At 38.7% G+C, this 16,604-nt stretch overlaps 1 protein-coding gene across 4 annotated transcripts in view; it reads left to right on the forward strand.

Moving 5' to 3' along the window:
• Positions 1-16,604, forward strand: part of PDE4D (phosphodiesterase 4D) — a 491,756-nt gene that overhangs the window by 134,846 nt on the left and 340,306 nt on the right. Inside the window, exon 1 of one of the 4 annotated variants that reach the window (XM_086867127.1) lies at positions 594-1,129. The exons of the other annotated variants lie outside the window; for them this stretch is intronic. Coding sequence (XP_086723253.1) covers positions 759-1,129 — 371 coding nt within the window. The 5' untranslated portion in view covers positions 594-758. Of the gene's footprint in view, positions 1-593; positions 1,130-16,604 lie in introns of those variants that run through there. 4 annotated transcript variants of the gene reach the window in all.

Below are 16,604 nucleotides of genomic sequence, written 5' to 3' on the forward strand. Positions count from 1 at the left end.
ATTAAACCTTCCTCGCCTTGATTTGCAGCCAGTCTTACTCCTTGCGGGGAGGGAGCTTACTCATCGGCGGAGACAAGACCAGGGGAAGGTTTCAAGTTGGGAAACATGATTTCTGAACCTGATGTGGACTGGAAACACGGCATAGGGAATAAGGGCTGGCGGGAGGGAGAGCTGAAGGAGTGAGAACCCATTTTTAACCCACCTCAAAGTTCTCGGTGAACAGGGGCGTGAGCAACTTTGCCACCTGCCGTCGCACGGCGGCGAGAGTCCCTCTGGAGGGAGTCCTGTCCTGCCAGCAGCGACGGCCTCAGGAAGGGAGAGACGGGCTGCAGCATCAGCGGCACTGAACCCCTCCGCATTCACTCCTGGTCCCATTCCCACCCCCGCATCCTGCCGGCATCCTCGTCGCGCTTTCTCCCACCTCCCGCACACCCCAGCGCTCACCGCTCCCAGACCACAGCCCCCTGCGGAGTCTGCTTTCCCCCGCCCGGCTTCCAGCCTGGCTTTAAATATTTCCGAGAGGGATGCCGGCCCCTCCTCTCCTCCTTCTCCTCCTCCCCCTCTCCCCGCCTCCCCTCCCTCGGAGCAGTCAAGACCCGGCGGCGCGGCTGCCCCAGCCGCTCCCACACTCGGGCGAGGGGTGGCGCGGCAGGAGCTGTCCAACTTTTCAGCACAGTTTCCTCGCCGCTGCCCGCAGGAAGGCGGCAGCCACCGCCCCTGCCCGCCCGCCCGCCCGGCGCGGCCCGACCGCCGGCAGCATGGAGGCGGAGAGCAGCAGCGGCGTGTCCGCGATGCCCGGCGGCAGCGGCAGCGACGGCGGCAGCGACGGTAGCGGGGGTCTCAAAGCCCCCAAGCATCTGTGGCGGCAAGATCAGCACTACCCAGCGCAGCTGCGGCAGCACCAGTTCCTCCAGCACCAGCAGCACCCCGGGCAGCCGCCGCCGTCTCCCGTCTCTCGGGGCCGCTGCCTGGCCGGGGCTCGCGTCAGGCACCGCGGCTACTCGGACACGGAGCGCTACCTCTACTGCCAAGCCGTGGACCGCGCCTCCTACGCCGTGGAGACCGGCCACCGGCCCGGCTTGAAAAAATCGCGGATGTCCTGGCCCTCCTCCTTCCAGGGACTCAGACGGTAGGAGAGGGCTTGGCCCAGCGCTCCGGCCGCGCGTGTGAGGGGTGCGGCGAGCGGCGCAGCTCCCGGCCGCGGGGACGGGATTCAGCGGCGGCCGCTGAGGGGTGGGCACCGCGGGACCCCCCGTCCCCCGGCGGCAGGGATAAGGAAGGGGCGCCCTGTGGTTCCGGAGGCTCCGAAAGGGAGGCGGGCTCGGGCTGCGCTGCCGTGCCGGGGACCCCGGGCTGGGACGCTGCAAGGAACCCCCGGTCAGGGCTCGCCTGAAGCGGGTGTGACAGGGGCACGGCCGGCGCCGCCTCGTCCCGTGCACGCCCGTCTGTGGGTGGAAAAGCGGCCGCGAAACACGTGGGTGGGAGCGGGACGGCGTCTGTGGCAGCACGGGGCCGCGAGCGGGGCGGGCAGCGGGGCCGCGCTTCCCCTGCGCCGCTGCGCTGCCTCCCCGCCTGCCCCTCCTCGCTGGAGCTGCCCGCGCTCCGCGGGAACCTCCAGTGCTGCTGCCGAGCGGGAGGGACGCGATCTGTGTCATGTTCTCACAAAGTTAAAATAATGAGAGCTCTGGGGGGGGGGGGGGAGACAGTCTGGCAAATCCAGGTTTAGGGTCCTGTTAGTTTGAATGGGCTTAGTTGAGAAAATAGGCTAATGGTTTCTTAGCCAGAGGGAGGACTCCGTCATCTACTAGTCTATTGTTCCCCTTTAAATGAGCTGTGGATTTATTTTTTCAGTGTGTAGCTCACCAATGCCTGTTTTACCCTCGATGGCTGTAACAGGCATCTGTTTTAAAATCAAATTCTCTGTCAAAATCAGAAAGATGTCGTATCTGAAGAATCAATTTATTATTCGGACTTCATTTTTAGTAGCTGGAACCACTTCCTTTTAGTAGAAAGACACACGCTTGCACTTGAATTTTAAGCAGACATTGTGAATAAAGGATTTATGGAGAGAATGGTGAGCAGAGGGACAATACTTGATACTGACGTAGTCCTGTATATTTTTTGATTTCCTGGAGAATCAGATTTTTATAGTGTGATATGCTTGATGAATAAATAATAGAATCCTTTCTGAATGAAGATTGCTTTGTGTGTTTCTGTGGTGCACACCGCATTCTTTATTACGGAGCCTTGGCCATAAATCTGAAAAAGACATACTTGAATATCCTCTGGCAGTGTTAGCTCTATTTCTACCTAACAGTAACTTCATTCCCAACGTCATATATAATTAGGAAATAAAAAGAGATTCAACAATTGTAAATTAGAACTGTATTTTCAAATAAGTAATCTTTAAATATGTCTTTTAATATCTTTGGCTTTCACACAGCCATTCTGTTGCTACACATTTCTATCACTTCTGTGAACTCATGCTTGTTTGAAGTTAATGATGTTAAATTTTTTACCATGTAAGATTTGAAAGAAAAAATAATAAGCTTCAAAAATTAACAAATGTTCAATTGAAAGCTCTTTTCAATACGTTTCAATACGTTTCTTTTATATAAAAAAAACCCTCTAGGGGGTCTAGTATTTTTGACCTTTAAGACTGAGTGCTGAGTTTCTGTTTTCTAATTGCAAAAAAAAGTTTAATTTTTATAAATCATAATGCTTGGCTTGAATATATTCAACATTGTTTCAAAGTGATTAGTTATTGAGGGGGACACTAAGTCAAGGTGGAAAGGGAGAGCCCTTTAATTAGGATTTCAGGGCCATTTTAAATTACAATTCATATGACACCTATTTAAATAGGAATTGAAAATTCAATATGACAAGTGTTTATTGAACCTTCATTCTATTTATTAGCACAAAATTGTTGTTTTGACAAGACATGCTGCTAAACTGAGGTCAGTGGATTTTATTATAATTTTATTATAAATTTATTATAATAATTTATGAGATTAATAAAAATGCTTCAGATGTGCTTCCCCTTTGGAGGTAGTAAAGCAAAAGAAGAGTAAAGAATTTCAATATAATTCACCATCAAATGATTTTCTTAGAATAAAGTCTCACAGTAAAACATCTTGAATGAAGCTAACAACTATAGTATGGAAACACAAAGTGAACTGTAACAAATTGCTTTACAAATATATTCAAGAAATATCAGAAAAAATATGGTTTTTCCAGTACTTCAATTTCAAGGTTTCAGTCAATTTCTACTTTTCCCCCCTCTTTTTTCTGGCATAAAAGCAAAGAAAAATGTCTTCTTAGTATTCTTGTAAAAGCAGTGTATTGCCAAAACCCCCAATATTTTTGTGAAAGACACCTGTCCTTTTAAAAGTATTGCAGTTCCCTTTTTGTATTTAGACTTCTTTATATTTCTCCTTTATTTAAACTGTTTTCAAAAGAACATTTTTGAATGGATTCCCATGGGTTTATTAGGGTGTAAGGTGACAAGCTTGTATTTCAGAAGACCTCAAATTACTCTGAATATGGTGTATAAAAGTGTCAGGAACTGGGGAAAAATGTGTATTAAAGTATGGAAAAATGCATCAGAAGATAGCAGTAGTATTACACACGGATGTCTTAAATGTGAAAAAATTAAATCTTTATAGTAGTTTTTCCAGAATTTACTTTGTTTCACTATAAACATATCACAATTCTGAAAACCTCAGTGAAAGCCATAAAGGACACTTAATGAGCCAAATATACAACTTCGAAGTATTTTCTCTTTTTAAGTTTGGTAGAGAACTTAAAGATATGTAACAGTTACATTTTTCAAAAGAAATGAGAAGGAGAAATTACATATGCTAAAATTCGAGTTACAGCTGCCTTGTACATCTTTATTATTCAAACTGAAGAGAATTAACATTTAAAAGGTAAAATCAACTAGCAAAGATTCTAAACTGAATTAGTTGAAAAACATTATTTGCAGGTTGTGATATTAAGTACTGCTTATAATCACTCCAATGCTTTCTCTGTCTCTTCATGACTATCACTAACTTTGCAGTAAACTTATTTAGAGCAGTGCTGTAGTTCCTTCAAGGAACACAGTAGCATTTCATTACCCAGAAGGATATATCAGGATCATCGACTAATGTATTTAGCTTTAAAGTCAAGATTATTCCTGCATTTTTAAATGAGAAGGTAAGTGCTTTCTATTCATATACGCCAGAGCTGTGCAAAAACCAGCACAGTCAAGAAGATGACTGAGTTTATCTGTGATGTGGGGGTTTTTGCCAGTTGTTTACTGTGTGGTCTTGTTCAAATCAATTAATCTCTCTGACAATATTTTCTCTTATATTTTTGTAAAAAAAAAAAAAAATGGAAACAGGGTAATTACAGGTTTCTGCTAAAGTGAATTTTTAGATCATAGAATAAAAGGTACTATGTAATAATAAATAGTAGTAGTGGAACTCAGTTTTACAGTCAGTAATGCAAAATATTCTGTGTAATAAATGAAGCTATTCTAGTTATCTTCAAAAATTTCAGGTACCTCTTCACACATAACTAGCGCTACTGTATGGTCTATATACACAGGTTAGTTGTTTAATTAAAAATAAAAAAAAGAACCTTAACATTTTTAAAGGCCATTAGTCATATGTCAATTAAATCATTTTGCCATATCATCTTTCTGTGTTCTATTTTTGACTACTGAAATTTCAGACTGGAACAATTAGAGAAGACCATCAGTCCTAACCACTAATTGTGGAATTTCCCAGGACGTTGTATCCTTAAAAAAAAATCTAAGTATCTTAGTTTTTTTTTTTTTGGTCAGGTTTCCCAGAAAATTAGTATTTCACAATAGGTCTTCTGTAAATTTTATCTGAAGTGTTGTTTTGGTCTAGGCTGTTTCACAAAAACAACTTTTCATCAGTGTTTAAGCATTAACATCTGCACAATGGTGAGGCAACGCTAGGGTAATCCTTGTGTTTGTTCCCTATTGCTGTCTGTTTAAAAAAAATACTTTCATAAGTGACCATTAAAATTATTTGCTGTCAAAAAATCTACTTGCTCTCTTCCCATTTCATATATGGGACCCGGTCTGACTAAGTTGTATTCATTGCTGCATTGCTTACATATGAAGGTTGATCTAAAGTACGATTATTTTTCTTGAAGTGTCAATCTTGTCCATATACCACTCAATAATAGTTAATAAACAAAAATAACACTCAAAATTGAATGCAGCATAACATTTCAGTTGCCCTGAGGCTTTATTCTCTATTAGGAGAAGAAAGGAGGTTTATGCATTAGTTTCTCGACTTTTTGAAGTCTGGGATATTGAATACCACTCTAATAATTTAGATAGATAAACTCTTGGGCTTTGTAGCTACATATAGAGCCCCTGGAAAAATAATGGAGTCTTTGCAAATCTGTTTGGTTCTCCAATAAAGTGCATATCTCTTTCCATCCTAAGCCCTATTCCTTCCCCCTGCTTGGTTTGGAAAGCTCCTTTTGATTTATTATGTCTTAGTTACTTCCACACAAACAAAGGAAAAGAGAGAAGAGTGTTTTACAACTTCCAGGCCCATAAATAACATTCTCAGAATTTAGTAGCAGTTTCTAATTTAGAATTTTGTTGTTTACTTGTCTGGCAGTGTATTATTGTTTTGTTTACTACTATGTAGTACTGGCACCCAAGATGTTAAGATACTTGGCATATGGTAGACCATTCTCAAAGACACAAATAAATTTTAAAGCTTTGTAAACACTGTTGGATTACCATTCTGTATAATTGTCCACAGAGATAAATTAAACAAGAAACTTATGCTGTCAATATTTTAAATAAGTGATTATTAAGCGTGTTATTTTCACGTTGTGAAAGGCTGATATTTTCTGATTGTTGGAGTTGTGTGACCAGAACTATATAAGTAGCATTAATTTTCATGCTGTTGGAACTTGTAAAAATATGAGTTTTTAAAATTCACATACTCAAATATATTTTAATATGAACATTGCTAAGAATGAATGGTTCAGATTTCTTAATTTAATGCATATACACCTGATAATCTAACAGGACAATCTCGTCATAATCAAACAGAAAATAATCAGTATTTAAACAGTTTTTCTTAAAGATGTAGCCATATAAAGTTCCGTTCTACCTTAAAATTATTAACATAACTATTTAATGTATTCCTATATTTTAAATAGGCTTTAATATAGCAATATTATTTAATGTATTAGTGAAGACTGTCCGTTGAACACACAAGGTCCTTGTGTCAGGTCAGTGAGGCTCAGCTGATGCTCTGAACATGTGGAGACACCAGGTGCACAGCTGAAGAATAATTTAGTTGGAAATTTTGTGGAAAACACCAAAAGAACCTTAGTAAGTTTCTTTAAAAGTAATCTTAAACAGAGTTAAGTAATTTTAACTACATTGTAGTCTTCTTTTAGAGAAGACTTTGGAGCTAGCAGGAAAACCTGTGAGACTCTTGTTAAAACTATGAATGTGAAAGGAAGCTGGGAACATACAGCAGAGCTAGGCAATACCATTTGACTGCTAAATAGTTTGCCTCAATGGATAAGTTCCAAGAACGAAATTTTTCCTACTGGAAGGCAAGGGTTTCATGAAAAAGGGTGTTGGACAAACACCACTCTGTATCAGTTGACAGGGTGATTTGAAAGTAAGTTGGTCCTTGCCAATGTGAAGAATGTCAGTGTTGCTTTGCCATAGTCAGTATAAGGTATTCAGCAGATCTGAAAGAGATGAGCTTTGCATTTATTCTAATGAACAAGAATACAAGTTATTTCTTAGAACAAGAGGGTTTTTTTGGTATTAGAGTGGATCTGCTGCCATTTCAAGATCAAATCCAAAGCTCTTCTGGTAATCTAAAGAAACTAGATTCAGTAATTAGAAATCAGATTTAGTAATGCATGTTTAGATTGCTTGTTTAAAGGTGACAAAGTGACAATAACATTTGCTAATAGGAATGAAGATATATAGATAAGATTTTAAATTCTGTTGATATTTATTCTGATCCTGTTACCTTGCTGCTTTAATGCCTTAAGTTACATGTAGCAAGGGTTACAGGGGGGAGCCATAACTGTCACTTATTATTAGCCACTATTGTTCATTCCCCAAATCCTTTTCAGAGGTATCTGTCCTGTCTCCTGTGTGTTCCCAATTACTTAGTGTGTCCTGCTGTGAAGATGTCAAACTAACCCTTTAACTTAGTAATGTAGCTGCCATTGCACATACGTGCCTGCTACTTACAGCTATTTTAAATAGGTCTGTATTACAGTGCTACATGACAGTATCTGTGCCAGAGTTGCAAAGTATCTTTTAGTCCAGTAAAGAAAAATATCCGCACACAAATGATAAATAAGATAATCTGCCTGCTCACTCAACTTAGTACATGCAAATAAATGAAAGGACCAAAGAGAAAATATGAATATATAGTGCTATAAAATCATGGAATTATGGAAAGATTTATGTTGGAAAGGACCTTTGTAAGTCACTTGGTCCAGCCATTGCTCAAAGAAAACCTGTTAAGAACAGATTGCCCAGTGCAGTGTTCAGTCTTGAGTACTCTCAGGAAAAGAGGTTCTACAGTCTCTCTGGACAAACTATTTCAGGATTTGACCACTTCATGATAAAACACTTTTCCAATATCTAGTCAGAATCTGTTATGTTCTGTCTTGGGTCCTTTGCATCACATCATATCACTGTGCACTTCCAAAAGACTCACTCCATCTTCTTTGTATCCATTCTCTGATCAGGGAGGCAGCATAGTTCCCTCAGTGCAGTCTCACAAATGTGTAATAGCAATTTCACAGCTCTACTGGGAAGTCTAGTGTTCTTAGTATTGTTTTCAAGTCCCATTTATTACATACACAATTCTAGGAATGACTAATTCCTCTGGTAGATTAGTTTGCATAAACTATCCCCTCATTCTCTCCTTGTCTGAGATCTGTAATATCTTTTCTCTCTGATTTCAGGGAGAGAGTTCAGCTGCAAGAATACTCAAGAGGAATAAAGACAGGAAAATGCCACCCTGATTTCCAGTCAAATAGTTTGTTGAGAACTTTAATATATCTCAGAAATGTTACAAATATTACCACTCTTGCCCCTCCTGCCTTGGCCAAGGTGATCTGAGGCCATGTACATCTCTAGACAGGAAAAGTAAACATGATGGGTATGGTTTTCTCTGGGCTATCCATCCACCCTTCTAATTCCAGAAATTAAAACAATGCAAACCAAACCTCATTCAAAAATCCCTGGTTCAGTACCTGAACCTGTGCCTCTGACTGCTGAACTTGACTTTCTGTTACTTCCAGTATTCTAAGATTTCTGTTATTACATGACACAATGCCATGAAAATTGGAGATTGCAAACTGGATCTTGAAACCCCCCATTTATTTCTTTCTTTCTGCCATTACCATTATAACCTCTTCCAAAAGATGTTTCAAAATTTGGTCTCCCTGGGAAAAAAGCATACTGTTCTGGACTATACAGTGTGGAAAATTTCTCATAAGCTTATCTAACACAAGAGAAGTCTAGAGGGAAAAAAAAGCACAAAAAACTGCCATCTTTGAGGACTTGAAAGTCACTAGAAAATTCAAAATATATGTTACAGGAACTTAGCTTTGTTTATTTATTCCTCATGAACCAAAGTCTTAGAGCATTATTCACGTGAAGGAGTAGTAGTGTAAAATTAATGCTTGGTCATGTATGGGGCAGGGGGTTTAATAAGACCTCAGAACATTCTCAAAACAAAATGATTGTTTGGATGTATATTTGACCACAAACATGCAAAGACAACCAAAACACATTCAGTCACAGAGAATTAGGTGCAATTGTGTAAATGTAAAGTTAGAGGGGTGTTGCACTGTGTTCAGAACTGTGATAGTGACAAGACAGACTCTCAGGCTTAGTTTCAAAGAGAGCTCTAGTTTTATTCTTCCAGATCTTCTTTTATAGATGGTTCCGAGAAGGTCTGAAAAGGTAAAACTTTCATTGGTCATTAAACCAACACATCACCATCATTGGACAGCTGAGAACAGCACCCCTCGACCGTTTCTTGCAAGTAAACAACAACGAACAAACAATACCTACGAAGGTACGTAGGTTATTTTCCTTCTTGAAGGACTGTTTGAGTTCCTCCTCACAATTCCTCAGGCCCCACTTTCTCAGGCCAGTGTGAGAAGGTTATGTGACTTAGTTTCACACAGACACTGTGCCTGATCTCACATTCAGCATCCACAGAGGGGTTCAATTAATAGTGAGTTTGTATTAAATACAGAGCTAATGAGGCATAGGTATATTTTCCACTCTTCTAGGATATATTAGAACAGAGGGATGAAAATCTCATATCTGACTCTGGAGCTGAGAAACCATTGGATGATCATCACTCAGGTATCACTACTGTTTTTCAGACCTGTATTTTGGCATGTAGTCACATTGGTTCTTGTTTACATCAGATGATCATAAAAAGTAATGAGAGTCAGGGCAGCTGCCATTCAAGTAAACTTTACTATTTTGGAAAGGGAATAAGTTGTTCATCTTTGTTGCGAGTTATTACCTCTCCACTCACAATTTTGGTCAAACTCATAAATTTCCTCTGATTTCTTTACTTATTTTTTCTCTCCACTTAGGAAATGACATAGCATCAAGTATTTCAAGGAAAAGTTAGGTTCTCAAGAAGCAGTGAAGGGACTTTTTATAGCAGTGAGAAGACATGCTAGTAGTGAGAAAGTATATGAAGGAGGATAAACATTCTGTTGAACAGCTTTACTCACTGTTATAATATCAAATAAAAAATACCACAGATTTGGGGTGCTTTTTTTGAGGATGCCCTTGTGGGTGCTCTTTATCTCTCTCTCTGCCTCTCTCAAACACTTGAGGTGACATCAAGTAAAACTTTAGTAATGTCCTGTCCAAAGACAGGATAATAATATAAAGGGTGGCTGGATGTACATATGTGCTCCAGGAACTGATGTTCATTTAATTTCCTTCTTTCTACTTATAAACCTTAGATTATCAGCAAATCAATTTCTCTGTGCAGCAACGTTCTAGAAATTTTTGGCATAATCTGTTCTTGGCTGAGAATAAAAACAGCTTACAGTTAAGATAGATGTTTTGATATATTTACATTGTTTATAGGGTTTCCCATATATGAGCAGAAAAATGCCACTGGGATATTTTACTTTACAAAAATTTTACTGAAGATCTGTTTTATTTTTATCAGTGAGAAAGGAATACTGAATAGCCTAAAACACAAATTACTCAGGTGCTTACCTGAACTTCTATTTTCATTTAGTATGACTTACAAAAGTGCTAGAGAAACTTACAGTATTAACCACTAGTAACACTCTGAGGACACTAAAAAACAAAGATGTTGGGAGAGAGAGATAGAAATTGATTTGAGGAAACAGAGCCTACTACTAAATCTTCACTTAAATTTCCTGGCAAGTGTCACCGTTTTTTGGCCAGTGTTCTTACTAGCTTCTGTTAGTCTCTCTCTGCAGTGATTTGTTTCCATTCCCTAAAAAATAAATAAATTTACAGTCATGCTTAATGACTGTAACTAACAGTTAGTAACAGGAAGGGTGTTCAGCTGGAAAATATAAATTTTCCTAGCATAGCCAACAGAGTAGTTTAGGTGTATGCCAGGAGATTGTTCTGAGCAGAGTAGTTTTCCTCCCACCTTATACTGCCAGAAACTCTACATGTCATTAGGAAAGCAGAAATAAGCTAGCTTCCCATGTTGATCTCCTGAAGACTATGAGATTTCCTTGAATTAAGCAGGATTTTGTATTGGCATGGTATTTTTCTTTTGGAAAGTTTATACAATATTTCAAAGTAACTTTTTGTTAAAGGCCTAGCAGACCTTTTATATAGAAGTTTTAAAACTGGATGGCATATATATTATCCATTTATTGTCTTAGAATCCTAAGGATGAGAGTGATTTCATAGCTGGAAGAGATCTCATAGCAGAATCATAGCTGTACCTGTTGCAGATACTTTTTTTTCATTCTTTCTTTCTTGCTTTCTTTCTCTCTTGCTTTCTCTTTTGCTTTCTTTCACTCTTTCTCTCTGTCTTTCTCTCTTTCTTCTGTCCCATATTTTTTTTGGTCTAATTGGGTTGGTCCTTTCTTCTACACTCTTTCAATTTTTAATCCATACCTTTAATTATATAACATGTCCAAAACTGTTTCAAGTCTTCAGTGCTATGCTGGATGTGCATAGAGCAGAAGTATATATAAAATGTTCTGCAAGATATGCCTCATGTATATATCCTAGTTTGATGATTGATTTTTCTTTCCAACAGCATGGAAGTAGTCTATCATAAATGGCTTTAAATCCACAGTGATCTGAAATGCCCTTCAACAGAACTGCTACCTAATGCTGAAGTTCTACAGTTTCCAACAGTTGTGCATTCTTGCAAATCTCCAAACAGACATCAAGTACTTTGAGCTTGTGAAGCATGAAAAATGAATATAATCAAAACAGATTAATTTACATTAAGTAACATGTAGTATAGGGTCTGTAAGAAGCCCTATTATATTGCTAAAACTTTTGATGCAACATTTAGTAGTCTATACACAGCTAGAAGAAAAGCTTGGGACTTGGTAGTCCCATTGAAATAACAGGCAAACATTGATGGTATAGAAGTGTTAGTGTAATATAAATGCAGGGTAGTATAAAAATAAAATACAGTTTTTGGTTCAGTTTTTTAATTGAGAAATGCATACTCAAAGAAAACAAACTAAGAAGTAACTTGAAGCACCTCTTTTCTTGGATTGAAATATAAAGCAAATAATTAAATTATTCATTGTGAAATTCTTATGTCTATTAAATAATGCAGCAATATAGCATAATCCAATGAATGGAAACAACTGACTAATCCTAACGTGGGTCACATCAGAAGCAAAATTATATCAGCAAAATTTCAACTGTAAAAGTCTTCTATACCCTTGTCCAGAATGTACATTAAATCTTTTTAGACCTATTTAACCTTTAATGAGAATAAATATGGGTGAAAAATTAAAGACTGGATCAAGACAAAAGAAAATTATCAGATATGGCAAATATTTTTTGTATTGTTTTAGAAAACTTTGGTGCCTGAAATATAAATTGAAGTAGTTGATTCTATCTATAGTTAAAGAACCCATCTTTTGTTAAATTTATAGCTGCACTTAGTAAGAATAAGGAAATGTGATGTGTAATTCGAAGGTCAGGTCAGGGAAAAAAAGCTTAGTTTGAGATTGTGGTAACAAAACTAAAAGAACTAGGAAATTAAACTGTTACAGAAAATTAGGGAAATGAACAGATTGCATCATATGTGCATTTGCTGTCCTCAAAATATATAATACTCAAAAATTTTTACTGATGCATAAATTCGCTATTAGCTGAAAAATTATACTTCATTAGATGTCAATTTATTTAAATTTATAGAAATTAATCACTTAAATTCTTGCTTTATATACTTTGCATTAAGTTTAAGGTAATGCATTATTACTGTGCCAGATAGTGAAAAAGAAACACTTCTGCTTCCACGTCTGTTTCCCCTTCCAAGAGCTATGTGTACTAAATTGAAATCTGAATTTTAGTAAACTTTGTCCCTTTAGACTTTTCAACGGGGGGGTGATAAAGCCAAGAGGTCCCAGAGCATTGCTGTCTTTAAAAGCTTATTTCTAAGTAAAAAATGCTTCTGTTAGAACTAAAAGACTTTTGGCTTAACATGAGCCTTAACACTGCAAAGCCAATTTCATCACTTGTTTTCCCTTCTTACAAAAAAGAAGGAGAATCAAAAGAGAGTTATGCATTATGCAATTGAAATGGTTCTAACATTTTTTAGCGGAATAGTTTTATTCAAGTAGGAAACGGAATGCTTTTTCACTATGCTGCTCTTGAAAAAGGATTTACAGTCATTAGCAATGTGATATGATGTACTGAACAAATGTTTTAAATGCAGGCTATCGAGTAACTACTAATTCTAGTAGCAATTTACCCCCATTCTTAATCTAGCTCAAATGTACTGAAGTTTGAACTTTTATTTGATTTATTAAATTATTTAAATTTATTTCCAGATTTTTCATTCTCAAGTTTAACCCTAATTTAAAGCTCAGAAAAAAAATATTTTAGATGGAAAAAAAATCCCGCAGCTTTAAATTAAAATAATCAATGAAAATTCATTATTTATATCTCAATATGAACTTCATGTTCTGAAGAGTTGAATGTATTACAAACTTAGCAAGCAATTATTTAAGACCCCATGGAATATGTTTGCCAAAATAATTTTAAAGTGAGTGACAACTTCTTGATTAGAACACCCCATTTTCAGTAGAAAAATAAAGATGCCAAGACATCCTGTGCTTACTGCTGGTTTCATAAGTACAAAGAGTTTCATACCTAACACCTGTGTTCTTCAGTATCTGATCCCCACTTTTCTAGTTTCCTGCCTATAAGAAAGGATTTATGTCCACCTGATCAACTCTTTCCCCATGTGTGAAAACTCTGTAAGAATATCAAATATGTTTGTGAATATGTATGCCTCAGTATGAAAAAAATATGCTTAAAGACAGACTAAGCTACTGTTAATGTTCTGTTTTTGGAGTTCTTACCATTATATATCTGTAAAATTGCATGTCTTGAGCAGAAATTAAAAGATACAAAACTGACTGACTGATATACTGACTGATATGGAATAGTTTTGAAGTGTTGAATTGTGCTTTCCTATCTTTTATTCTAGGTAATAATGATGATTAACGAATTGTGTATTAAACATATACTAGTTTCCTTGCTTCTATGAAAATACTTTGTTCTAGGACTTATATAGCTATTTTAGTTTATGACATGTCATGAACTAGTATTAACATAGTATTGACATTAAGGATATTATCAGAGATTGAAAAATAAGTTGCTTTCAAAATACTTAATTTTTCATCTGCATCTTTCAACTTTAGTTTCACTAGTGATTATATCTTGCTCAACATACTTAGTGTTTCTTTCTGTCACTTATATATTATTAAATTTGGTTTGCCCTAAGTTGAATTTGATATATTTTAAAGAAGATAATTTCATTTCTATAATGCTGTTCTAAACTTTAAAAAACGTTTCTGAAAACTATTTAAAATAGCTGCTTTCTCAGTAATTCCTAAAATCCACATTAATAAAATCTGCTGCCGTGATTACGTTATTTTGGTGGATTTGAAAGAAACTGGATTAAGTCCAGAGATTTTTTAGTGTTGCATTTTTATCATAGATTTGTTTAGATTGGAAAAGGCCCTTCAGATTTTTGAGTCCAACTGCTAATCCAGCAATGCCAAGCCCACCACTAAAGCATGTCCCCAAGGGCACATCTACATGTCTTTTAAAAACCTCTAGAGATGGTGACTCAGCCACTTCCCTGGGCAGCCTGTTACAGTGCTTGACAACCCTTTTGGTGAAGAATTATCTACTAATATCCAAAACATTTCCTCTTGTCCTGTCACTTGCTACTCAGAAGAGGCTAATCCCCACCTGGCTACAGCCTCCTTTCAGGCAGTGGTAGAGTGATAAAATCACGCATGAGACTCTTTTAATCCAGGCTAAACACCCCCAGCTCCCAAAGCTGCTCCTCACAGCACTTGTGCTCCAGAGCCTGCCCCAGCTCCCCTGCCCTTCTCTGGACTCACTCCAGCCCCTCAGTGTCTTTCCTGCAGTCAGGGCCCAGAACTGGACACAGCACTCCAGGTGTGGCCTCACCAGTGCCCAGGACAGGGGGACAATCCCTGCCCTGCTCCTGCTGGCCACACTATTGCTGAGCCAGGCCAGGATGCCATTGGCCTTCTTGGCCAGCTGGGCACAGCCTGGCTCATGTTCAGCTGCTGCCACCAGCACCCCCAGGTCCTTTTCCTTTCCCGCTATGCTGCCCCAAACCTGTAGTGCTGCATATGATGATGTGATCCAGGAGCAAGACCTTGCACTGGACCTTGTTGAACCTCACACCATTGGCCTTGGCCCATTGAGCTATCCAGATCCTTCTTGAGAGCATTCCTGCCCTCTGGCACATCCACAGTCCTGCCCAACCTGGTGTCATCTGCAGAGTGTCTGATGTCACACTCAATCCCCTAGTTCAGATGAACAATAAGGACCTTAAACAGGACTGGCCCTGATACTGACCCCTTGGGAGCACCAATGGTGACTGGCTGCCAACTGGGTATAGGTCTGTTCACCTTCACTCTTTGGGCCTGGCCATCCAGACAGTTTTTAAGCCAGGAAAGAGTGACCTATCCAAGTCCTGAACAGCTGGTTTCTCAAGAAGGATAGTGTGGGAAATGGTGTCAAAGGCTTTACTGAAGGCCAGCTAGACAACATCCACAACCCCTCCTTCATCCGTTCAGCAGGTCTCCTTGTTGTAGAAGATCAGGTTGGTCAAGCAGGACCTGCCTTTCCTGGCATGAAGCTCATGCTGGCTGTTCCTGACCCCCTTGATTGTCTGATTGCACTTGCCATAGGTAGCATTCAGGATGATCTGGTCCTTGACTTTCTCTGAACCAAGATCACTCTGTAGCTTTCTGGGTACTCTTAATGACCCTTGTAAAGGGGCATCAGATTTGCCGAAGTCCAGTCAAGTGGGACCTGCCTAGTTGAGCAGGATGGCAGGTAAATGCTTCAATGTGGGCTGGTGAGTACCTCTGCAGGCTCCCCCAGGGACCCCTGGGTGGATCCCATCTGGCCTCATAGACTTGTGCAGGTCAAAGTGGTTTAGGAGGGTTTTATGGGGGCTTCATGCAGCTTCCTGTCCCTGTCTTCCAGCTTAGAGGGTGGGTACCCAAAGAACTAAGTCTTACTAATAAAGACTGAGACTAAGAAGGCATTAAGTGCCTCAGCCTTTTCCTCACCCTTTGTCACCAATCAATGCTGGAAGTTCTCCTTGGGCCTCTTGTTGTTGCTGATGCACTTTCAGAAAGATTTTTTGTTGGCTTTTACTACAGTAGCCAGATTAGGTACTAGCTGGGCTTCGGTCTTTCTAACTTTCTCTTCATATAGGCTCACGATGTTGTTGCAGTCTTCTTGGATTGCCTATCCCTTCTTCCGAAGGTCATGAACTCTGTTTTTCCCCCATTAGTTCCAGAGTTAAAGCCAAAGGAACGAGGATAAACTGTAGTGGATAAAAAAAAATATGTTTAGCCTACATAAATTAGGATTTAATAATATCTATATATTCTAAATATATAATTTATTTGCTATATAGGACTGCTAGTATAATAAACAAATGGTTGATGAAAACCATTTAAATTTGTGTTTTCACTAATAAAAATGTTACATAAGTAAGATTACATATATAAGATATATTTTGTGCATTTTACATTATAAGGTATTACATTTTGAAACTAGCATAAACTTTTCTAATTTCTTTTAGAAAAAAAATCCTAATTTCTAGCACTTTATCTATTGCATAAATTTAATTTTACATTAATAGAGTGTATCAGTTATTCAAAGTGATATGAAGCAATCTTTTATTGAGACACAGTATAAAATTTTAGAAGCCAGAAAATGTCTATTACTTTCAAAACTGATTCAATAAAGAAAGTGATTATTTATAGCCTCTCTATGTGTTATATCT

The sequence above is a fragment of the Cyanistes caeruleus genome, chromosome Z (assembly GCF_971803275.1).
Source record: "Cyanistes caeruleus chromosome Z, bCyaCae1.hap1.1, whole genome shotgun sequence".
In the NCBI taxonomy this organism is placed as follows: Eukaryota; Metazoa; Chordata; class Aves; order Passeriformes; family Paridae; genus Cyanistes; species Cyanistes caeruleus.